Source organism: Xylaria bambusicola (genome assembly GCF_022495145.1).
Source record: "Xylaria bambusicola strain CBS 139988 unplaced genomic scaffold F5B22scaffold_11, whole genome shotgun sequence".
NCBI lineage: Eukaryota > Fungi > Ascomycota > Sordariomycetes > Xylariales > Xylariaceae > Xylaria > Xylaria bambusicola.
In genome coordinates this window covers 799,261-822,868 of record NW_025953564.1, presented here as the reverse complement: position 1 = coordinate 822,868, position 23,608 = coordinate 799,261, and the positions used below count along the sequence as shown (strand labels likewise).

Below are 23,608 nucleotides of genomic sequence, written 5' to 3'. Positions count from 1 at the left end.
ACCCCCCCCCCCCCCCCCCCCCCCCCCCCCCCCCCCCCCCCCCCCGCCCCGCCCCCCCCCCCCCCCCCCCCCCCCCCCCCCCCCCCAATTAAAAACGTAGAGAATCCCTTATGCCGAGACCTTGAAGTACGGCATCGAAGATATATCACAAATTCTGCCCGGGTCAATGCGCCTGCCGTCGGGAAAGAGGGCCGTAGTATGAAATGGCAATGGTGGCGTTAGCTAGGTGTTTACGACATTTGATCACGGAAATTTGAGGACGCATAATGGCTAGGCGGGTATAGAAAACCCATGAATGAATTCACGGCGTAGTTCATGTCCATGTCTACACAGAGGAAGTAAATAAAGGCAAAAAAGGGACGAATGGCAAGTGTGTATAAGGTTTACCAGGCTAAGTAAACTAACTAAGCTAAGCTCAAGTTAAGCTACCTCTAAATAAAAAGAGAAGAAACGATAATACCCGAGAAAAGAGTAATAATCCGTTCCTCCGTCTAAAAAAAAAAAGCTCTCCTAAATTGGCAAGATACCTAGTTGTTGAAACGTTCTCCCCATTCCCGCCCCCCCTGTCTGCCGTTAATCGTGTTGAACTTGATAAGAATGGAATAAGATGGCCCTGGTGCAATCAAGTGAGCGAGCAACAAAACGCGAGCGCATGTAAAGAGGAAGTGAAAACCGATAAAACCCTAATGCAAATTAGAGCCCCCAAAGCAAAAAAAAAAACACGGGACAGAAAAATTCAAGGCGCCACGGTGTGTGTTTAAATGCAGCTGCGAAAAAGAGAGCAAATTCAAAACGCACAATCCACTTCACAATCATCAAATCATTCGTCATCGTCATCGTCATCAGCAGCAGCATCACCATAACTCATCATCGAGCACTTTCACACGAGCACGAGTGGCGCGAGATAGATAGTGTCGAAGACGGCGCCAATGAAGAGAGAGAGAGAGAGAGGAAAGGGGCGGTCCGAAATCAAGAAAGATGATGGAAATGACGGAACGGAACGCACGGACAAGACAGACGAGGAACAAAGGAGAAAGAGAGAGAGAATAGCAACGGCAAGCCCGAAGAGAGAAAGCGAAGGGCGCGTCCTACTGTCAATCATCAATGTCAATGTCGTCATCAGCAGCGTTCACGTCAAGTCATCCAACCTCCCCGTTCCTTTCCTTTTTTTGCGGCCCTCCTTGTGCCCACCCCCAAATACTGTTAAAAGCCTTTTCATAGAGCGCCCTTTTGAGAGAAGCCGCTGTGAAGCTTGATGGGGATCGAGTGGGCGAGGTTGAGCTTGCGGGGCTCGCGCACCATGATGGTGAGGCGCACGGGAGCGTGAGACCCGCTGCCGCCGGTGGTAGGAGAAGAAGGTTTACTAGTGGTAGCCGTCAAGTCAGCACCCAGGTAGATATCGCGCTTGATCTCGAACCCGAACTTCTTGTAGTACTCGTTGTTCTTCAAAGAACTAGATTCGAGGTACATGGCGCGGCCCTCGGCGTCGGCCTATAAAGTCACCGTTAGATTTTCGAATTTTTTTCTCTCTCATTTTTCCTTTGTTCTAATCTGATGATTTTTGACGGTGGAATAGTGAAGGGTTTGATAGGGCTTTCGATTACGTCGTTGAGACCCAATCCATACGATGTGGATAGGGGTGGTAGATCAAGATGTGTTGTAGAGCAGAAAGAGTGTGTAAAAGGATGTACAAATAGTGATTTAATATGGTGACAATAAGACATACCTTGGCAGCCATCTGGTCGATGAGCTTCCTTGCATAGCCGCGGCGCTGCCCGCTGGGTTTAGTGCCTAGGTACACCAGATAGTAGCAGTCGTGATCCCTATCTCCCATAACCTCCTGCTTCGTGTGATGAAGGACGGGCAGTAGCTCGCTGTAGTAGCGTCTCCGGCCCTCGGCTGACAGTTGATAGTAGAGTCTCCACATACCACTGCGAAGGATAGTCAGCCAGTCATCTGAGTCCTTGCCGGGCGGCATCCTATATTTTCAAATGTTAATGGCTTTCTCTCTATTTCCAGGGCAATGAGCACTGGAATATGTCTCCTTACCAGAGCGCTACTGCCTCGTAATCGGGCCCAATCGTTGTCACAACGCCCTTGTAGCAGTGGGCAGCCACGATGTAGTTGAAGATGTCGACATGGAGCCTCCACTTAGCTTCATCATCGTCCTTGGCATCTTCGGCATCGAGAAGATACTGTGCTAGGTCGTCAGTAGCAAAGGCTTGCGCCAGCGAGTGCGCCGCTTCTTTGCACTCCGAGATGCCAATAGCACGAACTTGATCCTCCCAGTTTACGGGGACAAGAGAACGTTTCTTCGTCGCAACAAGGGTAACGTTACTGCTTACGTGCGCCATGTTGGAGTGAGTTGAATGTTTTCTTGGTAACGTCTTAACTAACTAAAGCCGAATCAAGTGGTTGCAAGTCAGCACTCTCACGAAGCTGATTGAAACGTAAGCGTTAGTTTTCTCGTTCAATCACTCACTCTACGTAAAGTTTAAGAATTAATATTCTGTATACTATCACCAGTATGAACCCTTGAGAGTTGACTTCTGGTGATAGGCATAAATCTATTGGGATGCGATAGGCAATTGAGGCTCGTTCGTAGGTCAACAGACATCAATGTTAATGTGCCCGTGAATGACTCCTAAAAACTGAATGATTGTACTTGCGAGGGATCGACGTCGTCACAGATGATGTTGTGAGGACGAAGGATAACTACAAGTTATGAGTGAAAGGTCTGAAGTAGCAGCGATTTAAACCGAATTCAATAAGTAATGGGTGGGTTAACACAGAAAGGACCAGATGATTTTGAGCGACGACAATGTAGCTCTTTGAAAGCGATAAGACCCTAGCAAAGGCGGTGAGCCGTATGCTATTTGTAAAAGCAAAGAGCTCTATTGAGATTTGCCTTACTGGGATACTTGATGCCTGAAAGATATTGGTCTAGTTGGGTGTTCTTGTGAGATAGGGTTCGACTTGTTAGAGAAGACGTAAAAGAAGGGAGAGAGGAAGAGAGAGACAGGAAACTGGGCTCTGCGGGTCTTACGGGTACTTAAGAGTGGCAACACAAGGAAAGACAAGAAGGAAACGGAGCTGTACACAAAAGCACAGTGTTAAGACGTCGACTCAAACCTGGGGTGTGGGATGCCAATGCAGATACTCTGGCAAGCAAGCAGTCAGCTTGAGCCGCAAATGGGCAAATAGGTGGACTGGGTACAGTGACAAACAACAGCGGTACGGGCACCCGCTGCAGCGACGCCCTCTGCACAGCTAGACACTTCATCGTAGAGCCAACTATTGGTTGAGATCACCAACGGAGGGAGCGGCAGTGGCCGCCCAGGCCGAGCAGTACAGTCGCCAACGGCCACAGTGCGGCAGACCCAGCTTATCGGAACCTATGTAAACGCGGAGACGGGGAGTGACAAGACCTCGTGCACGGCGAGGCATGCAGTTCGGTGGACGGGATTGGAGGAGCTGATTAGAGTGACTAGGTTGGCTGGATGTGTGTACGGGTATGATAAACTAGTAGCAAAGGCTTCTTCTGGCATATGCAATGCAACTAGTATTACTCTAGTCAGACAACCCTCCCTTCCCGGCATGGCCAGGGTGGGGTTACTCTAGCCATCTGTTGGCTAGACCATCACTCTCTCATTCATACTTGCAGTACGCCGTAGGTAGTTAGAGATTTGTGATCACAATATCGATCATATCTCAGGTGCTGGCGCTTCAAACGGGTTCACCTCTCTGATAGGCAGGAAAGCCGTTTTGGGACGTTTGTTTCCCTTGTCCATCTTGGATTGTTCTGACCTACGAGCTCATATATGCCTCACGGCGTCGAAACCTCCTGCCTGGGTAAGGTGACTTAATCAAATAGACAAGGTGGCCCACCTAACACACTATGCCACCAATAATATGTCGTCAGTGGTCACACTCTATACGCATGGACATGAGGGGTTCAATGATTGGTACGGTAGGGGCCTGGTAGAGCATATCACCGTGAGATAGGCGGGCTTCACACCTCCTTGCTCCCTTGTATATTCGAGTTTCGTTTAATTGGCTTGTCATGTTGTAACCTCCCAAAACAAATCTTGTTGGTTTATCTTAAAACGTGTGTTGTGTATATAGTGCGGCTCATGCATAGTTGGCCGCTCCATCGGCGAAACATAAAAACAGCCCCGTTCCGAAGAGCCGACAAGGGTTGGGGATATCTAGCAATGTTGATCAACCCTGACCAGGACGCCATCTCTAGCCGGTAGCCAGTTGACCATCTATCTATCTTTTTTATTGCCCATTTTCAAAGCGGCTGTAGCTTCTTGTTGATGCATTGGCTTTTCTTATCTTTCTCCTGTTTGCTCGAAAGTTTTCAATCCGGTTTCAAGGACAGTCGTAGCGAATATCTACATGCGTCTGATGTCTGGTTCATTCATGTATTTCTCGAGACCAGAATCCAGATTACTCCACCATTCAAAAAGCATTGATTCGCAGATGAGCTTGAACCAAGGTGTAAACTTCAATGTGGGGTCCCTGAAGAGAGCCTTAAGCTCATCTTGAGTGACATATTTGGCGTCACGGACTTCATTCGGGTTCAAATTCAGGTCAACATTGGCCTTGATGAAAAGAATGTAGTCAACTGTTACGGCTGTTAGTATCAAATGCCAAGCAACCTATTTACTTTTCAAGGGTGTACTCACTCTCGTGTTCGCCCCACTTGCCGTCGCTAGGGGCCTTGTAATGAATACGGGTCAAGAAGCGGAAGTCGTCGAAAGGAACCTGTTCCGTCTTGATACCAAGCTCTTGGTCAAGCTTACGCTGGGCTGCACGCTTAACTCCATCAACGGAATCGGGCAGATTCGAGCCGGTCTCGCCGGGAATACCGAGGGGGTGCGAGCAACATGTGTTAGTCCACATGTCCGGAAATGTGATCTTTTCGGTGGCTCGCTGCTGGAGTAGCAATCGGTTTTGGTCGTCAAAGAGGAAGCACGAGAAGGCGCGGTGTAAAAGACCCTTGTCTATGTTGGTCATGAGATGGCCTGGCAGGGTCGTTGCGTTAGCACGGGTATGGCTCGATGGCATTATTGCGCCGGAATGATTCGTAGAGCTTACAGAGCTTTTTGCTAGCAGTGCCTATGGGGTTGTCGTCGTTGTCTAGGACAATGCAGACCTCGTCCATCAAACGGATCTGCTCGGCATCGTGACCCTCGAGCTCGGCAGAACTCGTATCGATGTCTGGAAATAACTTCAGAATAGCGTCCGCCGAGGGCGCGCTCTGCGTGACTGTGCTCGTAGAAGACGACATTGTGGCCAAGGAATATTCGCGGTGCCGGCGTTGGTCGTGCAAAATGGGAGACGGAGACGGAGAGGGAGAGGGATCGAGGGATCGGGAGGGGCGAAAGGGAGGCGGCTAGGGAGACTTTATCGCCCACGATACACGCAATGGGGATTTATGTAAATGTAAGTTAGCACCTACCTAGGTACTGCAGAAGGAGGTGCAGGGCCCCTAGATATAATACCAGTTAGATGCGCTAGGAGTAGTACTGCGCGTAACTACTTACCTACCTAGGTAGTAGGTATATGAAAGTATCCGGACTGGCGTTGGCCGCCTTGATAGCCTCGGTAGCTAGCTACATGTACCTAGAGTAGCGACAGTAGGTACATAGCAGATACATAGGTATATGTATGTGCATAGTATTGCTCCATACTACCGACCTGCCTGTACCAACCCGAGTACGGGGTTGGAGATGCTTACGTATGTATGTCCTCCAATCACTTCCCATTGCCAGGTAATGTCGGTATTATTATTAGACATTACGTAGTACCTGCCTACACACACAACTCGGGAAGCTTCATATCCGTAGATATTTAGTGTAAGTGTGGAAAGTGTATCTGCGCACGCTTTACAGTTGGCAAGCTGTGCTGTGCTGTGTGCCCCGTGGGCAATCCTTCTTACAGTAACTGTTAGTTGGGAGCTACGAAAGTATGTACCTAGGTACTATGCCATATCTGGAAATTTGCCAAAGCTCGACAGTTACTGTAAGTCGGCAGTTTCCCAAGTGAGATGACCGATGCCCGACACCCGAGAGTTACTACGAGCACCTACTTTGTAACTACGAACCACCCATCAATCTTAAAATATCTACAGACTACCGGACGGGACCTGGACTTGTGCACCCAAGATAGCCGAATCCAGCCAGATACGCGGGGACTTCACTTGTTTGCATTCCTACCCAGAGCATCCCTACTAAGGATATAGGCCGGGCTTAAAGATGGCGCAATGATACATTACCTCAGCCGTCCCACGGACACATCCGAATCCCGTTCTTCCAAACCATGTTCAACCATGTTTAACATAGACTGTCTGGGAATCTGAATTCCCTTTTGTGTTCGATATAGAGGATGAATTCAATACCGGCTCACAACACGTTGAGGGGATTTGATTTCTTTCTACACATATACTTCGGATCCTAGAAATACCAAGGCTAGCCCCAAGACATCGGTCTTGTTTCACTGCCATCGTTGGTGGGGTGTAGTGCATTGAAAGAGTACGCAGGCTGTGCTTCATGATTTGCAAAACGAATTGACCAACAACAGACTTCAACTGAACGAATAGCCTACCCCTCCACAGGTTTGTTCGTCGCTTGTCCCGCGGAGTTGAACCTGAATCTGGTATCAAAACGCAATGCTAGCCAAAAGGATTCAGGAGCGAGATGGTACGTAAACAACAAATATGCTACCAACGATGTGAGTACATGTAGTAGATCTATCGGGTGTCGGGCATGGCTGACTTGTCGTTGTTAAGTACCACGGTCGGCGAAACAGAAAATGGCCGAAACCAGGAGGAATCCTTCACTTAGAGCGCCCAAATCTATGCTGTATGACATTTATTTTGAGAAGAGACGCTCTCCTTGGGCAACCTACCCTGAGAGACTCGGCCGATCAAAGTGGGGCCCCAGCCGGCCATAATCACGGTGTTCAACTATGTGAATTGATTCACCCTAGCCTCGGGTATCGAGGTATTAATATCTGACCATTGACTCTATGATAAGGTCCCCGGAACCTCCACCTCATGCTATGCGAGGAAGAGCAGTCAACTCATCTGACTTACAACCCTAGTTGGCGTCACAGTCTCAGCAGAATGGAACGAACCCCAAGCGAGGTAAGCGTCACAATGATGTAGTCAAACCGCAAAGTTTGTGTAGCCTATCATGGTTTTCTGACAGGTCTTAGGTCAACCTATTGTCAAGAGATAGCGATGAGCTAGTCTACGTCCCATCATACGTAGACAGCCAATCGAATGCGATGTCGTCGCGCCTCAGGCTGTCCACTACTGAAAGCCAGAGGAAGATCGGAAGTCATCTACGAGGAGTGGCGGTCAGCGTATCTGAAACTTTGAAGCCCGTTGCGAAAGTCGCATGTACACTCTTTACGGAGGCTATCGAAGGCCAAGATATCTGGGCATATTATTACCACCCCGACGGGATAAGCCAGGAAGGGCAGCCTTTGAAGAATAAACAGTGAGAGCAAGATCAAACTAAACAAAAACGTTCAAGGCCGTAGTCACAGAGGCACCTAACGGAATAGATAGTTGAACTGGTCACTTGAACTTCGATTCATAGTTGAACGCAGAGTTACACATGTGGTAAAACCAATGGCGACTTCGCTCAATGACCACACCATCACGAGGGATCCCTTCCTTTTTCTTCCTTGGCTGCCCCATACAGTAGGCACAGTGCTTGCTATCATTCTGCATGTCTAGTACATTGTGGTGCATCTCACGATACCTGCCTGCCAGCCAGCCACACGGATCACATGTATATATGGCTAGTAGAAAGATGTTAGGTAATTACGACACCATAAAACTCCCGATAATGTAACCAAGGGTGCTGTAGATCTGATACCCACATATTACATGCAAGTAATAATCTTCCACAACTTGGTACAAAGGCCTGGGGCACCTAGGTAGATTGAATTTGAAGACTATAAGCTTCCCCAGACAGAGCCCCAGATGATCGATAATACCGAACAGAAGATGACCAGCCAGTCCGAGCCAGTCGACTAGTCACTAATGGTGATGGTAAGCATCTGACGTCTACACTAGCGCATGGGTACCCCCCACAGAAGCTGCATGGCTCGGTGGGTCGGCGGGGATGTGCACCATCGTGAAGTACCGCCTCTACTGTACCTACCTCCTCGCCTCTCACTCACTCACTACCTACATACTTATCTATGTCCATCTTTATCAACAGACAAAAACACCCGAGAAAAAGAAACCATGCAACGCCAAGATATCTAAGCAGCCTCAAATACCACGACCTTATCATAGAAAACAAACCAAAGACCAAATCAACTGTCCTCGACCAGAGCAAGCTCAAAAGGCACATAGAAACATATGATAACACCACAGAATGCAAGCTCCCATAATAGACGTAGAAGATGAGCCCAGGAGGGCATTCTCATTCTCATCCTGTCTCGGCCCATTCTCCTGCGTCCCCGTCGAAATAGAGGATTACGGGCCCGCCTTCGCGGGCCAGAACACGTTCACGACGTGGCCGCTCTTCGGGCCGCTGCTCTTCGAGAACGAGAACAGCGATGCGCGGGACCACTGCGCGAACGAGAGGAGTGAGTCCCCCTCATTGACCTCATTCATCCATCCAACAAATCCAATTTTACAAAGATCAGACCACGACCACAACCAAAAAAAAAAAAAGCAAACTAACATGTATCCCAGCCTTCCTCGCCTCCCTCAGACTAAGCGTCACCATGTCCATCGTGGCCGTCGCAATCGCAGTATCCTTCCACCTGCGCTCGGCCCCGACCGCGCTAGAGCAGCACATAGCGCAGCCGCTCGGCCTCGTCTTCTGGCTGCTCTCCGTGGCCTGCCTGGTCGCCGGTCTGGGGAACTACATCAAGACCGTCAACAAGTACAGCCGGAAGGTGGCCATTGTGCAGAGCGGATGGCGGACGCAGGTATGCACTTACTTACTTGCCTTTCCTGTTCCTTTACTTTTTTTTTCCATTTCTTTTATAGTTAGATCGCGGGAGATATATATAATATATATATGACGAGTAAGATTCCACGAGAGCTGACCCGTACTAACCACGATGCAACAGTCTATAATGTCCTTTGTAGCCTTCTCGATATTCGGGACGTGCGTGGCCTTGCTAGTCGTCGACCGGATACAAGGTTAGATGAACAAGTGTACCGGTATATGACCTTCTGGTGATCACACACCGCCTAATTACATACGAGAGACAACAAGGAGATGGAAAGAACGAGATAATTGATAACTAATCCCCCTTATAAGAGACACCGAGAGATAATGCTATGCTATCCTATGTTATGCGATGCTGTTTTATGTACATGGTATCACGGGGCCGCGTGCATCCGTGTGCGCACGACAAATTTCGAAATTTATTCAGATGAACGAATAATCAGTTTCCGAGATCAACAACTCGAGGCTATGGCCAATTAGTCCGCAGCTTAGGGCAGATTGCAGAATAAATCCTGCGTCGACGCCGTCTCATAAGCCTTCTGTCCCTTGCCAGTTTCGGCATCACACCTGCCAACAGACCCCTTGAACAGGACCTCGTATTCATATGAGCGGGTGCGGAAATCCTGTGGGCTCACTTCCGTACCTTGCCAATCCGCGATCGGTAGCGCGGTGAGCGGCCAGAGATTCCCATCATTCGGGAGTGCGTCAAGCACAGACAGCGAAGATAGCTGGACCTCGGGCGCCCATCGAACCTTTTGTCGAATGTTTCCTACCGCCTCATCGCTTGCGTCGTCGGAAACTGAGGTTTTGAAGCCCGTATATTCCTCAGGTATATCATATAATTCACCATGGACTGCTGCGACATGCTCTGCCACTTCTTTGCCAGGGTACAGGAACCAATAACCCCTGACACGAGCCAGCCTCAAAGCATGCTCTAGCCAAGACGGGTGCTGCTTGCTGACGAGCTTTTCTGAGAGTAATGTTGGCACAACATCGGAGTTTTCTTTGACTTGCATCGTTCTTGAGACGAAGTCATGGAGTTCCATCCATTTATCGCCAAGAAAGAGCACCGCGCTACTAGTAGGTGTCTGCCACAGAAAAGGGTTTGGTGTGCCTTCAGCACTGATTTCCTCGGGATGTTGGAATAATGGAGGATTGAACAACTTTTCGCCATCGAGAGTAGTTGAGGGCTGTTCTAAACTGATTCCAAACAGATGCTGACCCCAGTTGTGAAATCTAGACATATCGGAATAGCGGTACTCAAGAAGTGTATATTTCAGATCTGCCAGTATTCGATTAGAACGGTCATGAATAAGCTTAGTAACCTTAGACTTACAATTAAAGTATTGAGGTGTGACTTCTGCATGCGGCGAGAGTACAAGCACATGAGATTTTTGCGGCTGTGCAGGCCAGAAAGACTCGAAAAAACGTGTCGAAGCTTCCTCTTCCGTAGATTTCTGTCGAGATAATCTGCGTCTTAGGGAGATGTATCGCTCGTTGGTTGGGTTGGACACATGTGAAGGTGGCCAGACAAATGAATCAAGGAACCTCTTGGTGTTCGTGTCAATCTGATAAGGAAGTTCAATGGTGATGTGGGGGATGGCACTCGATGTGTAGTCGGCTGTACTGAGAGACCTCAGCAGCCTTATCAAGCTCCCTGAAGACTTCGGGGTAGCTTGAATCAAGATGTCGATTTTTATTGTATTCCACACTGTGACTGGTTAGTAAACGATTGATACGTCTGAGAGAATCCACCGATTGTCTTACTTCGCAATGCTGCGCTGTCCAGTCTCGTTATCCAATCAAGAGACTTCGGTGCAAAGCGAGGCAATTCTATTAAAGAAGTCTTAGACACCTTTAGATGTTGTTTCAGTCCCCTAGTAAAGAAAGTCTCCTCATTATTCGTCCCATCCACAATGATAACTTGGGGGTGCATATAGTTATGGATATGGTCTGTATTGAATTAGTGAAAGCTTATCGAATTATAAGTGAGTATTCCAATGGACTCAACATACGAAGCCCGCGGAAGACAGATTTCTCTAGTCTTCCATCCGTCGAAATCTCAGCATAGTTCGGGCGAGCATCTTTCATATAGTCAGCCAGACAGTACCGCAATGCCTAAAAGAGAGTGATTTTGAGACGTCATACCATGGAAGATGATGATACAGGATTTGTCAATTCCATTGATATCCCACAACTGTTGCATACGTATGCTGGTTCGACCGAGGAGAGCAAAGTGCACGTAGTTCCTCGTTCCTAACCCCATCTGGCATGCCATTGGCAACAGAGTGGCGGCACTTTTGAGACTGGCGGCTGCGAATAGAATGTTTTTGTTTTCCGGCTGGCTCCCTCTCAAATTTGAAATCGCCTGCAGCGTCGACGCTAGGTTGAGAAATTTGAAGGGCCCATTGAAGTTCCTCTCCGTGGTATCTGGTGCAAGTATCCGTGTCTGCGCCTGCGCATCGGGGTCTGGGGGATGCATGACATTCTCAGTGGACGAATGACCAAGGCGCGAGGCAGGGCGGCCGGGAACACGTGCGTATTCGGGGCGGCGCATTCGATCGTCGGGGCCGAGTTTGGGGATGTTGTGAACGAAGAGGTAGACGACAAGGGCTACGGCCAACACTAGACCGATACGCTTGATTGAGCGTCGTGGCGGGCCGCGAGATGGCTGCCAGGAAGGCGAATGCCGCTGTCGGGCGCCGCCGACGAGCTTGTGGTCGTCATCCTTCTTGCCGAGCTCCTCGTCGCTCATCAAGAAGCTCCGCATTTTCCTCCATCCACGCATCAAGAGTCTTCCGTAGCAAAACCAATTGCGAAAAAAGGTAGACAGGTCAGCCGATATTGTGTGGTTATCAGCGGCTTTGAAGAGTTCAAAGCGGCATTTCACATGTCGCGGCCCGAGCTTCGGGGTGGATGGACAGGGTGGATGGAGGGTGTAGGATGGAGCTTGGTTGCTTAAGCTGATGCAGGGACCGGCTGATGTAGGTAGATGGCGTGTCTTTACCTGGGTATTCTTCCGGAATCAATGGCCAGAAAGCTCTGGCTGAAACCGAAAAGACCGAGGACCCAATTGCCCATTCGCGACACTTGGCGGCTACACCTCCCGATGTCTACACTGCCTAGATGAGTGATAAGAGCCCGGTGACGATGAGGAAGAGGAATAGCGGAGGAGGTTGTATCAAACTGGCCCTCGTGCGCCGTCGCAGAAGCTCCAGAGACCCTCAGCCATGCCGCATTTGATGGGGGATGCATCCACTATCGGATGCCTGAGCCGCTTATCATGTAGGGACCGGCTAGGGGACCGTCAGTGCCTATTTCCCGGGTGGGCTAGCGGGCTGTCTAAGTGGTACAGGCGTTTGGGGTCTGCCCAGGTCTGCCCAGGGTGCCCGAGACAGCCTGTGGATCTTCTTCACCAAAGCCCCCACCACAGCTTCTGCGCCTCGTCGGCCTCCAGGCAAAAAAACGAGACAACCGTGGGGCAGCATTAACAGGTACGGTCTGTAGCGGGGCATCACATGTACTTAGATCCCTGGAAATTTTTCCGAATTTGAATATTATTCAACCACTTCAAGGCGGCGTCACGAACAACGATTACGAGTGAGTTCGAAGTCGCCGTTAAGGCTTTTTGGGTCTACAGATTGCATTCTAGTGTAAAATTCAAATAATCGACATGGCCAAGTCTAGGCGGAATAGAGCCAAAGGCGGCCAGCGCTCCGACCCTATCGCAAAGCCTGTGAAGCCGCCCTCAGACCCTGAACTGGCTGCCATCCGCGAGAAGAGTATCCTCCCAGTCATCAAGGATCTCCAGAGCTCCGACCCTAAGAGTCGCACTACCGCTGCTGGTGCTATAGCCAATATAGTCCAGGATACCAAGTGCCGGAAGTTACTGTTACGGGAGCAGATCGTTCACATTCTTCTCACAGAGACCTTGACAGACGCAAGCTTAGAAAGCAGGGCGGCCGGCTGGGAAATCTTGAGGGTTCTCACAGCCGAGGAAGAGGCCGACTTCTGTGTACATTTATACCGGATAGATGTGCTCACTGCTGTTCAACATGCCTCTACAAAAGTAAGGAATCTCCTAAAACTCATTGTTGACTTTTAAAATATCTACAACTTTTGCTAACGTTAGTTAGATTACCGAAGCTATAAACTCGCCAAATGCCGCTTTTAGCAAGAGGTCCAAAGCCGAGCAGAATTTCGTTTGGTGTATTGCCGAGGCGCTCACCGAAATCATATCAGCCCTGGCCGCAGCTCAAGATGAAGCGCTTGATGCGTCCAGCCAGAACCAAGAAATTCTGCGGTTTCTCTTCACCTTGGTATCATATGACTCCACCACAGCATCAGTAATTAGAAGTGCACTTTCATGCATGATCACTCTATCTGAGGATAACCGCCAGTTCGTGGAAGCCATTCTCGGCGACAGCACACATCAATGCTACAAGCACCTGATGACTTTCAAGAATAGCGATGGCTTCAAAGCTGCTTTTGCTTGTGGTGTGCTCCACAATATATTCTCAGTAATGGACTGGAACGACCAGAATCCCGGCAGAGATGGGGCTTGCGATGCTATCCTCGTCCCCACACTATCTCAGACTCTGGAGCGTACCAGCCTGAAAGATGATATGACAAATGGAAATAGCTCGGGGAGTCCGGCAGACATCCTACAAATGGCACTCGAAGTCCTAGCATCAATTGGAACGGCCCTACAGGATTCACTTGGCAAAGGGAGCCGAGCGAAGAAACCAGTTCGGGAAGGATTAAACGGTGAAGACGATGCGATGGATGCAGATGATAATGAAGAAGACATCTCTGGCGACGAAAAATTGGCTGATGAAGATGATGAGATGGATGAAGACGAAATGGAAGCTGACATGGACATGGTAACAGGAGCAGACGACGATGCAGATGCGCCCTCGGGCATCGACGATTTGCCAACATTGAGGGAATTAATTCAGAAAGCGATCCCACAAGCAGTGAAACTCTTCCAGACCATCCAGGGAACGGACGAATTATCGACTCTAATTCGCACCCACGCTCTTACTGCGCTCAGCAATGTTGCATGGACAGTAAGCTGCATTGACTTTAGCGAAGGTGCAAATGCTGCTATTTTACAAGCCTGGATACCGGTGGCGAAACTCATGTGGAACAATGCAGTAGCGCCGGTCCTGGGTAGCAATACATCTGATGTTAGCTTGGCCACTATCGTGACGAGCCTTGCGTGGGCGGTTGCTCGAACATTGCATGAGCAATCGTTTTTAAAAGGAGATGAGCACAAGAAGTTCATATCACTCTATCACGCGTCAAAAAGTCTAGACGGTAGCACAGAAGACCCTTTCCAAAGCCTAGGGGTGAAGTGTATAGGGGTACTCGGCCAGCTAGCTCTCGACCCAGCACCAGTCGCCCTGAACCGCGAAATCGGTGTTTTCCTCGTCACAGTGGTTGCTGCGCTGCCTGAAACACCCGCCGCGGACTCCGTTGAGGCACTCAACCAGTTGTTTGATATTTATGGCGATGAGAAGAGCACCCATGACCGAGAGGTGTTCTGGAAGGACAACTTTTTGCAGCACATAGAGGCGACAGTACCAAAGGTGAAGGCGATGGTTAAGACGGTAGATAAGAGGAAGTCAAGTGAGCTTCGAGCTCGGGCGGAGGAAGCAAGCCTGAACCTTTCTAGGTTCATCCAGTACAAGCAGAAGCATCGACCATAGGGTAGACAGTTGTCTCAGGCTGAAGTTCTTGGAGTCTCATAGTACGACTCAACTAAGATTTAGAGCCGTGTAAACCGGTACCATCTAGGTTAATAAAAAGGAAACAAGTCACCTTCATTGAGACAAGTATGTTTCACTGGCCATATATATCATGATCAAAATAGTCAATCAAAACATACCTCGCTGATCAGTCCACGGTAATGAAGGTAAGTCGTCACAAGAGTGAGACGACCGATGAGATAAGGGAAGATGCGATAGGCGCGCGATGAAGCGTCAAGAGAACTAAGGGAGTTAGGTTCGTTAAAAGTGATATGGTCTATCATTAGAACTCACTTCTCAGCCGGTGTAGAGAATATCTGCCACAAATTGATTCCGTCCTTATCGCCGTTCATAATTCTTCATCATAGTCGTGTGCAGTGTTTCAGCCTCTGTAAAAAAACCAAATCCTTAGCCTTCCATCTTCAGCCGATAGGCTTGAGCTTCTTCTTCTTTTTCTTGCCATCGTCGCCGCCGCTTGATTTGCCCTTCTGGAACTGGCGCCAGCTGTCTATGCGCTGGTCGCGGGTCGCCTCCCAGTCTTGCTCATGCTGACGCTTGCGCTTGCGGGCGTCAAGCTCCTCGTCGACCTTGCGCTGCTCGCGGCCTTCTTCCTGCAATTGGGCTTTCGCCTGCCGCTTACGGCGCACCTCGTTCTCGATAAGGACCTCGCGCGTCTTGTCGCGCCACTTCTTGGCGAATGACTGGGTTTTGAGCTCCGGGCTGTCAACAGTCCATTTGTTCTCGCGGATCAGCAGCATACGGGCGTCGGCAATGGCCTCGTCAAGTCGCTCTCGATGTTTTTCATCCATCAGCTCGGTCTGAGCCTTCTTCAACCGATCAAAGGCATCGGGGGCTAGAGGGTTCTTGGTCTTGTCCGGGTGGATTAGTAGCGATTTCTTGCGGTATGTAATCTTGATATCGGACTCGGGTACACCCGGTTGCAGGTCAAGAACGGCGTAGCTGCATGGGCTTCGTTAATAACACGTAGTTTAAACAGTACAAGGCTTGGGAAGATATCTGATGAGACTTACGCATCTAGTCGGAAGGCCTTCAAGATACGGTCTATCTCGGCATCCTGTTATCAGGTCAGTCTACCTGTAGCACCAGTACTGTACGAGTCGGTTTTCCGACTTACCTTGTCAAACTCCTTGGACTCGGCCTCCAGAGAGTCGAGTGCATCTTTGTCATCTTTCAGCGGGAGGTCTGAATCTTTCGAGGACATTTTGACGCCTCCTCTTTCCGCCGGACTGGACGCTGAATTGGTCTCGTGAGTTCGGAAAGTAGTCGAGGGAGAAGGATTAGTCTGGGGAAACAGGGTCGGTCATCCAACTGGCGCCAGGTCTGGGTTGGAATGCGATTCTGGAGGTGGGGCTGTATTTTTAGCTTCCTGTACCTGTTGCAGCCAAGTGGGTCCGGCATCTTATCAGGAGTCCAAGCATTTGCTGATAACCAAAAAAGTTGTCTGTTCTGGCCCCCATGTGAGCCTCCATGTAACATCCACCTCAATATCAAGTTGAAGACCAGGGGATGTCGCGCACTGTTTCTTAAATGATCTTCACCTAGAATCATATAATACAAGGCTTCTATGTTCAAAATGCCTCGCGCCGCTTCCCCCGCGCTTTCTGAGAATGAGGTCGACATTCTAGGGTCTCTGCTCACTAATGGGGATGAGAGCTCACAGGCGAAGACGAAACATGCTGAGCTGCAAGATGGATTCAGCTTCGACGTTGAAGATCTCCTCGATGGCGATGATGGCGACAAAGGCGATGACGATGAGGCTTTCATCGCGTTGAAGCAGGCTGCTGCGTTTCGGAAGAACTCGAACCTCAAGGGCACGACACTTAAGAAGGGTGGAGGTTTTCAATCTATGGGTTTGAATGGAAATCTTCTCAAAGCAATTACAAGGGTGGGATTCAGAGTTCCGACACCTATTCAACGAAAGACGATACCATTAATTTTGCAACGAAAAGATCTCCTAGCTATGGCCAGGACGGGTTCGGGGAAAACTGCCGCTTTCCTAATTCCTATGGTTCAAACTCTGAAAGCGCATTCGCCAAACATGGGGGCGCGCGCCTTGATATTAAGTCCTAGCCGTGAGCTCGCTATCCAGACTCTGAGCGTCACGAAGAGCTTTACACGTGGAACGGATCTTAAAACGATGTTGTGTGTTGGAGGTGACTCACTGAACGAGCAATTCGCAAACATGACGGCGAATCCAGATATCATAATTGCGACTCCCGGTCGATTTTTGCATTTATTAGTCGAAATGAACTTGAATGTTACGGGTCTAGCTAAGATGCAATATGTTGTTTTCGACGAGGCAGATCGTCTGTTCGAGATGGGATTTGCGGCACAACTTCAAGAGATTCTTCATTCTCTGCCGCCAACTCGCCAGACGCTACTTTTCTCAGCCACGCTACCTTCCTCTGTTACCGAATTTGTTAGAGCTGGATGTCAGGACCCTACCCTAGTACGACTAGACGCCGACACAAAGGTCAGCCCAGATCTCGAGGCGGCTGTCTTTAGTGTTAAAGGGGACGAAAAACTCGGTGCCCTCCTACATATTTTGCATGACGTTATCAAGATACCTACCGGCTTACCGGAGGGAGTTACAGACTTATCCGAAAACTCTTCGAAAAAAAGGAAAAGGGGCCCTGACGCCTCTCACGAGAAGCAGAAACCCTCGCCTCACGCCACCATCGTCTTCACGTCCACCTCACACCATGTAGAGTTCCTTCAGACGATGCTTACTGCAGCCGGTTTTGCTGTTTCATACGTCTATGGCTCTTTAGACCAGACAGCAAGAAAAACGCAGGTTGACAATTTCCGAAGAGGACGATCTAACATATTGGTGGTTACCGATGTTGCCGCGAGAGGTATAGACATACCGCTCCTTTCCAACGCTATCAATTATAGCTTTCCCGCAACTCCCAAGTTGTATATCCATAGAGTAGGACGTGTCGCTCGAGCAGGTATGCGTGGATGGGCCTTTAGTCTTGTAAAGGATACCGACGTCCCATACCTCCTGGATCTTCAACTATTTCTCGGGCAGAAATTGATTCTTGGCAAGGAGGGGAAAGGAACGCCGAGTTTCACATCAGACATGGTCGTCGGTGCTCCAGTCCGAAGCAAGGTCGAGAATTACACAGAATGGCTCAATAAGGTCTTGGCGGACGACTCCGATCTTGCCAATTTACTACGTGTTTCCGATAAGGCTGAGAAACTCTATCTCAAGACTCGCAACAGCGCCTCTAGCCAAAGTGCGCGTCGGGCGCGAGAAGTAGTTGCCTCCAAAGGCTTTTCCCAGGTCCATCCTTTATATGGTGATGACGCCAGCGCCATCGAGGATGAGCGGGCGGAAATGCTCGCCAAGATTGGTGGCTTTAAACCGCAAGAAACAATATTCGAAATTGGCAGGGGAGCCAAGGGCGGACGGAGCAAGGAGGCGGAAGTCATGAAGTCGATCCGAGAGCGCTTCGGATCCCGGAGAACAGCGACTGGGGGAGAAGACAAGGAAACGGAATCCAACGAAGCCTCAGACGAGGATGCTGATGACGCAGAAGATGCCGACGAGTTTGGTGTAGAAGTTGGCGAAACCGAGGAGGCATCAGACGATGATGAAGACGATGACGAGGAGATACCAGAACCCATAGACTCCGACTCCGAAATGGAGGTAACAATATCCAACCACACGGACCCTGGACCCGGCAACAAATCTCGCCAAAGCAGCAAAGCCGCCAAGAAGTCCTCTGACTTCCGCGACCCCGAATTCATGGCCTACGAGCCGCGCACCATCAACGCCGCCGAGACGCGCGGCTACGGCGTGCACTCCGGCGGGCAATCCAACGCGAGCGGGAACTTCTTCGAAGCAGCGCGCAGCGCAACCTTCGACCTGACGAACGACGAGGGCGCGAAATCCTTCGGCGCGCCAACGCGCGCCGGTCTACGCTGGGACAAGAAGAGCAACAAATACGTCTCTCGCAACAACGACGAAGACGGCAGCCGGATGCAACAGCCCAAGAGCGCCGGCAGCACCAGCGGCGTGAAGTACGTCCGCGGCGAGTCCGGCGTGAAGATCGCCTCGACGTTCCAGAGCGGCCGCTTCGAGAGGTGGAAGAAGGAGCAGCGCGTCGGCCGTCTGCCGCGCATAGGCGAGGCGGAGCGGCGCGGACCAGGGAGCTCCGGTGCCACCACGATCCTGGGCGGCGGCGCGCGGTACAAGCACAAGCAGGAGAAGGCGCCCAAGGCGGCAGACAAGTACCGCGACGACTACCACGCGCGCAAGAAGCGCGTGGCCGAGGCCAAGGAGAAGCGCGTCGGCCGCTTCCGCGACGGCGACGGCAATAAGAAGGAGCTCAGGAATGCGGACGACATCCGCAAGGACCGCAAGCAGAAGGAGTTGCGCAGGCAGAAGAATGCCCGGCCTTCGAGGAAGTGAGGGAAATGGAACGAGTGGAGCAATGCAGCGCAACGTATAGCTAATATAACACTATATATGAGAGAGGCTGGTTGGGGTAGACTTTGAAAAGCACCAAGGGATAAATAAAAGAACGATTCTTCTACAGTTTCTAGTTTCACTGAATCTACGATTTGCACAATTAGAACAGCAGCCATTAACACATGCACAGTCTGTCTATATTTCTTCCATCGTCCTGCCGAATGCACATTCGTCAAGCCCGTGCTTTACTCAGTGTCACCTTAAAAATACATTCATCATCGTTTGTCTTGACCCATAATAATCGTCCACCTCGAAAAGAATTCGACGATGGAGAGCAGTCGAAATGATGGTCGTTTTATCATCACAACTTCTCTTCCCCACCAAGCAGCTTCTGAGTTACTATCTGCAATAAACTCTTCTAAGAATCATCGAAGAACAAGGGGAGCATGCTATTTTTCTACCTCCCAATCCGGATTCTTTGGAAGTATGTTAGCTGCGATTCGAACAAAGACAACGAGTCGATGCACTTACCTTTCTCAAGATGACAAGTCCTTCTAAAGTACTGCTGAGGCTGATATATTCCTCATCTTCTAATTCCGCACGCTCACCATACGCCAAGAGTACGGGGGTGCTTTGCGTCTGCCATCCAGTAATGGTCTTGGGGCGACCCGCCTGGCCAACGACGTCGACGGCTTGACCGACACGTACATTGACCGTCAGTGGCTTCAGGTTTTCGTCGAGAGTGACAAGGAACCGAGGGTGCATAGCGGTAACTAGGAAATAGAGGAGATAATGCATGTTGGAAGTAATGAACTGTTTAGCGTCGATCATGGCGACGAGAACTGCCAGCAGACCAGCCGTCGAAACGCCCGAAAGGATTTGGCGGTCAGTGTGGAAGGGGTTTAAGGTCATTGTGCCCTTACCCATGTGCAACAGGCCTTGTGCTATACGAACCATGAATAGAGACTCTTGATCTCGATGGTAATAACTAGCAAGTTGCCGCAGAAGCTGGGCTAATCTGGCGTTGTTGGTGCCGGCGCCCAAGAGGCCCATGGCGAAAATAGCGTTGATTGCAACGTCATTGTCGTTATCGTGACTGTACCGTGACAACGTATCATATATCTTCATTTGAGGATTGCTAGGGCTAATCAAGCCCAGCGCCAAAGGCACAGCGCGCCGAATGTTGGACTCGCCATAATGCATCAAATGGCTAAATTGACGTAGAACCATATCCTGGCCTATGTCCTCGCCCATGGCGACTAAAGCAATTCCTAGAACAGCATAAATCTGCTCCAGCTCATCCATTTTCCTGTCTTCGGATTCTTCGATGTGGTTATTGCATATATGTAGCAGCTCTTGAATCTTTAGAACGGCACCAGTACCGGCCCAGGCACAAATCCCAGTAAGAACAGAGGTAGGACGACCCACTGGATGATCCGCAGCCTTCAGCGTTTCTAACATGACTTCAGCTTCTTCCTGACGGCCGAAGTATAGAAGGCCCAGGCCAAGGCTAATAAACCTGGCCCACTTGTCCGCCAGCTTAGTTTTGTACTCTCCATCCATCACCAGCATCACTATGGCCTCGCTGATTTCGGGGTTGGCGGAACCGACGAAAATGAGACCCAGTGACAGCGCAGCCATGGCATTCATCTGGATGTCTAGGCTCGGATTATAAACCATAGGCAAAAGGAATTCTAGGAGTTCCTCCTTGCGGGACCCGGCATATGAAAGACCCAAGCCCATAACACTAGCAACCCGTACAAGTGGGCTCTGATGCTCCAACCGATCTGGATCTGCTAATAGCGCCAGTGCGGGATCGCTATCTACCCGAGTCCCTGAGGTCAGAATGCCAATAGCTAACATAGCGCCAGCCAAGATCTGGGGTTCTTGTGCGTAAGTGTATTTATCAATGACGTCAAGACCGCCTTCGATATCCCACATGAGCAAAGTTCCCAGGGAAGCAACCGTCGACATCATACCCTCATCTTTGGTCTTCCAAACCCAGGCATCTTTCTCATCGCCGTGTAACATCATTTTGTCGTGACCGAAGCCGGCGTTGACGAAGGCATTGACAAAGCCAGCCGCCAAGTTATGCCGAGCAGAGTCGAGGTTGGTCATACCAGCTACACGGCTGCTTTCTAGGTGACTCTTGTAGATATCTTCGGTACTCTTGGGTTCTAGAATATTGAGCTCCTTGCCCAGTGTCTTGAAATATTCAGAAAGTTTGATGTTGGTGAGGGCGTCCTCGATTTCGTTTGCATCCTTCTCGGAGATGTTCTCGTCTTTGTCTAAGTACAAGACGATTTTTTGGCGGCCCACCATGAACGCCAATTGTTTTCTTAGGGCTGGGTCTTTTGTAGCTTTAAAATCATCGACGATTAGCTTACGATTATTCAGCCGTATTGCTATTACCATGGCCTGGGTATGTTCGCCGTAAGTTCTGTATATATCATGAGCAACGTGAAGGAACTGTTTATTTTCGGGGAAAGTCAGTAGGTTGACCATGCTGACGAGGTATAAGCAGACCCGGGAATATGTGTTTTCGTCAAGAAAGCCGGGTAGCTGCTCAATAATCTCCAGCTCGCTCATCAAATCGACGGCATCGGCTTCTGCGTTACTCTTTAGGAAGAGTGGAACGAGAAGCAGGGCAAGATCTACAAGGTCATCCACGTACTCATCCGCTGCAACTCGCTTCGCGTATACCTCGCCAATCTCCAAGGCCAGGTGCCGGGTGTACTCGTGACCCCACGACCCGATATCCTCTGAAGGGGATAGCAACCTGTATTTTAGAGTATCTTGACAATCCTCGTCCGAGAAGGTCATACCAATCACGGAGAGCACGTCGGCCAAAGATGCCTTGTCGTCACCCTCGGGCCAGGTTTCGTATAGCTTTGTTAGTGATTCGTAGTGTGGTCTTAAGAGTTTGAGGGGTTTCGGAACCGCAGTCATGGAGGAGGTGGAAGTTTTGATTGAGGTCTTCATAGCCTCCAGAGAGGGTTTGTATAGTGAGGCATCTAATTCCTAGATAGATGGTCAGCGGCGGGTTCGTCACAGGGTGCGGATAGGGAACGGGAACAGACGGGCGAGTGCTTACCTTCAAGCGCTCGACGAGCATATCCAGCTCGCTCTTGAGCTGCTGGTCCTCCTCACTGAGTTCCTCTGTGGCTGCAGAAATAGTTAGCCATGGTCGGGGGGCGGGGGTGTTTTTAAAAGACAGAGCAAATAGACAATGCGAGCCTACCATCGTCCTTGTCGTCGCCCTTCTTACTATCCGGCTGCGGAAGCGCATCGTTGTCCTTCTGAGGCTCATCAGCCTTGCCATCAGTGGCTTTGGCTTTGCCCTTGCCCTTGTCCCCGGCCTTGTTGGTCACACTGGATGTGTTCTTTTTGGGTGCCATGATGGCCGTGGCGGTAGCGGAAGAGGCCGGTGCAGGCGGGGGATGCAGAAGGGGAAAGAGCTGCCAAGATCAATGCTGGTAGAGGCAGTCTTGGGCGATACCTGATAATGTATGGATAGTAATTATGGTTCACTACGTGGAGATAATTGTTTGTCGGAAGTGGTGGTGATGGTAAATGGGACGTGGCGCGGTGACGACGTTGAAATGGAATGGTTTAGAGATGGGTGGATGGATATGTGATATGTAAGTAGGTGAGCTACGGCTGCTGTCTGGTCGGTCAGTCAGAGTCGGCGGTAGGTAGCTTCCAAGGCTGGGCCAGTAGGTACCTATAGGCAGAGCCAGTGGGTAGGGTTAGGTAGGGATCGATTGAGTTGGGCGCCGCAGTACATTACGCGACCCTCTGCCGCCTACACTAACCTACCCTAGGTAGTAACTCAGAACTCTTTACATACCTAGGTATACCGTAGTAGATAGCGAGTGATAAGTGGTCCATGCTGCCTCGAAGCCTTGTTCACTGGCCCAATCAGAGCAATTCCAGCATGTGGTGAGCGAAACAGTGTATTGTACAGTGTATAGAGGAATTTCCGACTATAGGGCCAATGTCCTCCCTAACAATTCGCCCGAGTAGATAGCAAAATACTACAGTACATATAACCTAGGTTAGTTATTTCCAAGTTTCAAAGCAATAGTATAATAATATTCCGAAAAAACCATATACAGTAAGATCAAGATACATCTTCTATTAAGCTATACGTACTGTACAGCCAAGTAGCTCCAATGACCTAAAGTAGCAAGACTTGAGCGTTCAGGTTGCCTTGTCAAGTTATGTGGAAGAAACCTTACGCATCTCCATTAAATAAGTAGTAGGTAGTATCAGGTGCATACAAAGCCCGTAGTTATTCGATTTCACAGCTTTCAGGACAAGTACACAATTATATATCGGAGGAAATCCTGGGGGGGGGGGGGGGGGGGGGGGGGGTTATTAGAATTTTAGAAAACCAGACAAGAGTAAAGAGGTTTGTGAGGAGCTGC

General features: G+C 49.9%; 8 protein-coding genes across 8 annotated transcripts; 3 read left to right on the top strand and 5 right to left on the bottom strand.

Annotated features, from left to right (window-relative positions):
- Nucleotides 1-575: 575 nt before the first annotated feature.
- On the bottom strand, nucleotides 576-2,354 carry F5B22DRAFT_653845 (uncharacterized protein; the record flags this gene model as incomplete). The annotated part of the gene is made up of 3 exons (XM_047979754.1): nucleotides 576-1,491; nucleotides 1,727-1,979; nucleotides 2,050-2,354. 3 exons carry the CDS (start codon nucleotides 2,352-2,354, stop codon nucleotides 1,216-1,218), a joined length of 834 nt encoding a protein of 277 aa, XP_047832942.1. The 3' UTR covers nucleotides 576-1,215.
- A 2,043-nt stretch (nucleotides 2,355-4,397) lies between these two features.
- Nucleotides 4,398-5,296, bottom strand: F5B22DRAFT_644665 (isopentenyl-diphosphate delta-isomerase; the record flags this gene model as incomplete). The annotated part of the gene is made up of 3 exons (XM_047978462.1): nucleotides 4,398-4,630; nucleotides 4,692-5,030; nucleotides 5,104-5,296. The coding sequence occupies 3 exons, from the start codon at nucleotides 5,294-5,296 to the stop codon at nucleotides 4,398-4,400; spliced, it is 765 nt and encodes a 254-aa protein (XP_047832941.1).
- Nucleotides 5,297-8,402: 3,106 nt separating this feature from the next.
- On the top strand, nucleotides 8,403-9,186 carry F5B22DRAFT_644663 (uncharacterized protein; the record flags this gene model as incomplete). Its single annotated transcript, XM_047978461.1, has 3 exons — nucleotides 8,403-8,616; nucleotides 8,726-8,964; nucleotides 9,109-9,186. The coding sequence occupies 3 exons, from the start codon at nucleotides 8,403-8,405 to the stop codon at nucleotides 9,184-9,186; spliced, it is 531 nt and encodes a 176-aa protein (XP_047832940.1).
- A 67-nt stretch (nucleotides 9,187-9,253) lies between these two features.
- Nucleotides 9,254-11,999, bottom strand: F5B22DRAFT_56563 (uncharacterized protein). The gene is made up of 4 exons (XM_047973092.1): nucleotides 11,139-11,999; nucleotides 11,006-11,074; nucleotides 10,758-10,943; nucleotides 9,254-10,701 (listed from the first exon to the last, which is right to left on the bottom strand). The coding sequence occupies exons 1-4, from the start codon at nucleotides 11,776-11,778 to the stop codon at nucleotides 9,479-9,481; spliced, it is 2,118 nt and encodes a 705-aa protein (XP_047832939.1). The 5' UTR covers nucleotides 11,779-11,999; the 3' UTR covers nucleotides 9,254-9,478.
- Nucleotides 12,000-12,527: 528 nt separating this feature from the next.
- Nucleotides 12,528-14,932, top strand: F5B22DRAFT_56549 (uncharacterized protein). The gene is made up of 2 exons (XM_047973091.1): nucleotides 12,528-13,059; nucleotides 13,127-14,932. The coding sequence occupies exons 1-2, from the start codon at nucleotides 12,664-12,666 to the stop codon at nucleotides 14,699-14,701; spliced, it is 1,971 nt and encodes a 656-aa protein (XP_047832938.1). The 5' UTR covers nucleotides 12,528-12,663; the 3' UTR covers nucleotides 14,702-14,932.
- Nucleotides 14,933-15,162: 230 nt separating this feature from the next.
- On the bottom strand, nucleotides 15,163-15,962 carry F5B22DRAFT_644660 (DnaJ domain-containing protein; the record flags this gene model as incomplete). The annotated part of the gene is made up of 3 exons (XM_047978460.1): nucleotides 15,163-15,700; nucleotides 15,772-15,815; nucleotides 15,876-15,962. 3 exons carry the CDS (start codon nucleotides 15,960-15,962, stop codon nucleotides 15,163-15,165), a joined length of 669 nt encoding a protein of 222 aa, XP_047832937.1.
- Nucleotides 15,963-16,132: 170 nt separating this feature from the next.
- On the top strand, nucleotides 16,133-19,293 carry F5B22DRAFT_598817 (P-loop containing nucleoside triphosphate hydrolase protein). Its single transcript, XM_047974410.1, has one exon. It carries the CDS (start codon nucleotides 16,326-16,328, stop codon nucleotides 19,176-19,178), a length of 2,853 nt encoding a protein of 950 aa, XP_047832936.1. The 5' UTR covers nucleotides 16,133-16,325; the 3' UTR covers nucleotides 19,179-19,293.
- F5B22DRAFT_598814 (armadillo-type protein) lies at nucleotides 19,294-23,084 on the bottom strand. Its single transcript, XM_047974409.1, has 4 exons — nucleotides 22,420-23,084; nucleotides 22,273-22,343; nucleotides 19,710-22,199; nucleotides 19,294-19,654 (listed from the first exon to the last, which is right to left on the bottom strand). Exons 1-4 carry the CDS (start codon nucleotides 22,574-22,576, stop codon nucleotides 19,628-19,630), a joined length of 2,745 nt encoding a protein of 914 aa, XP_047832935.1. The 5' UTR covers nucleotides 22,577-23,084; the 3' UTR covers nucleotides 19,294-19,627.
- Nucleotides 23,085-23,608: the final 524 nt, after the last annotated feature.

Coding starts and splice junctions, on each gene's coding strand:
- F5B22DRAFT_56563 (XM_047973092.1), bottom strand. CDS start 11,778: ATGCGTGGATGGAGGAAAATGCGGAGCTTCTTGATGAGCGACGAGGAG. Junction 11,075..11,138: donor CTGTATCATCATCTTCCATG/GTATGACGTCTC, acceptor ACTATATGAAAG/ATGCTCGCCCGAACTATGCT. Junction 10,702..10,757: donor GGACAGCGCAGCATTGCGAA/GTAAGACAATCG, acceptor AACCAGTCACAG/TGTGGAATACAATAAAAATC.
- F5B22DRAFT_56549 (XM_047973091.1), top strand. CDS start 12,664: ATGGCCAAGTCTAGGCGGAATAGAGCCAAAGGCGGCCAGCGCTCCGAC. Junction 13,060..13,126: donor TTCAACATGCCTCTACAAAA/GTAAGGAATCTC, acceptor AACGTTAGTTAG/ATTACCGAAGCTATAAACTC.
- F5B22DRAFT_598817 (XM_047974410.1), top strand. CDS start 16,326: ATGTTCAAAATGCCTCGCGCCGCTTCCCCCGCGCTTTCTGAGAATGAG.
- F5B22DRAFT_598814 (XM_047974409.1), bottom strand. CDS start 22,576: ATGGCACCCAAAAAGAACACATCCAGTGTGACCAACAAGGCCGGGGAC. Junction 22,344..22,419: donor GGGCGACGACAAGGACGATG/GTAGGCTCGCAT, acceptor CTATTTCTGCAG/CCACAGAGGAACTCAGTGAG. Junction 22,200..22,272: donor TGCTCGTCGAGCGCTTGAAG/GTAAGCACTCGC, acceptor CCATCTATCTAG/GAATTAGATGCCTCACTATA.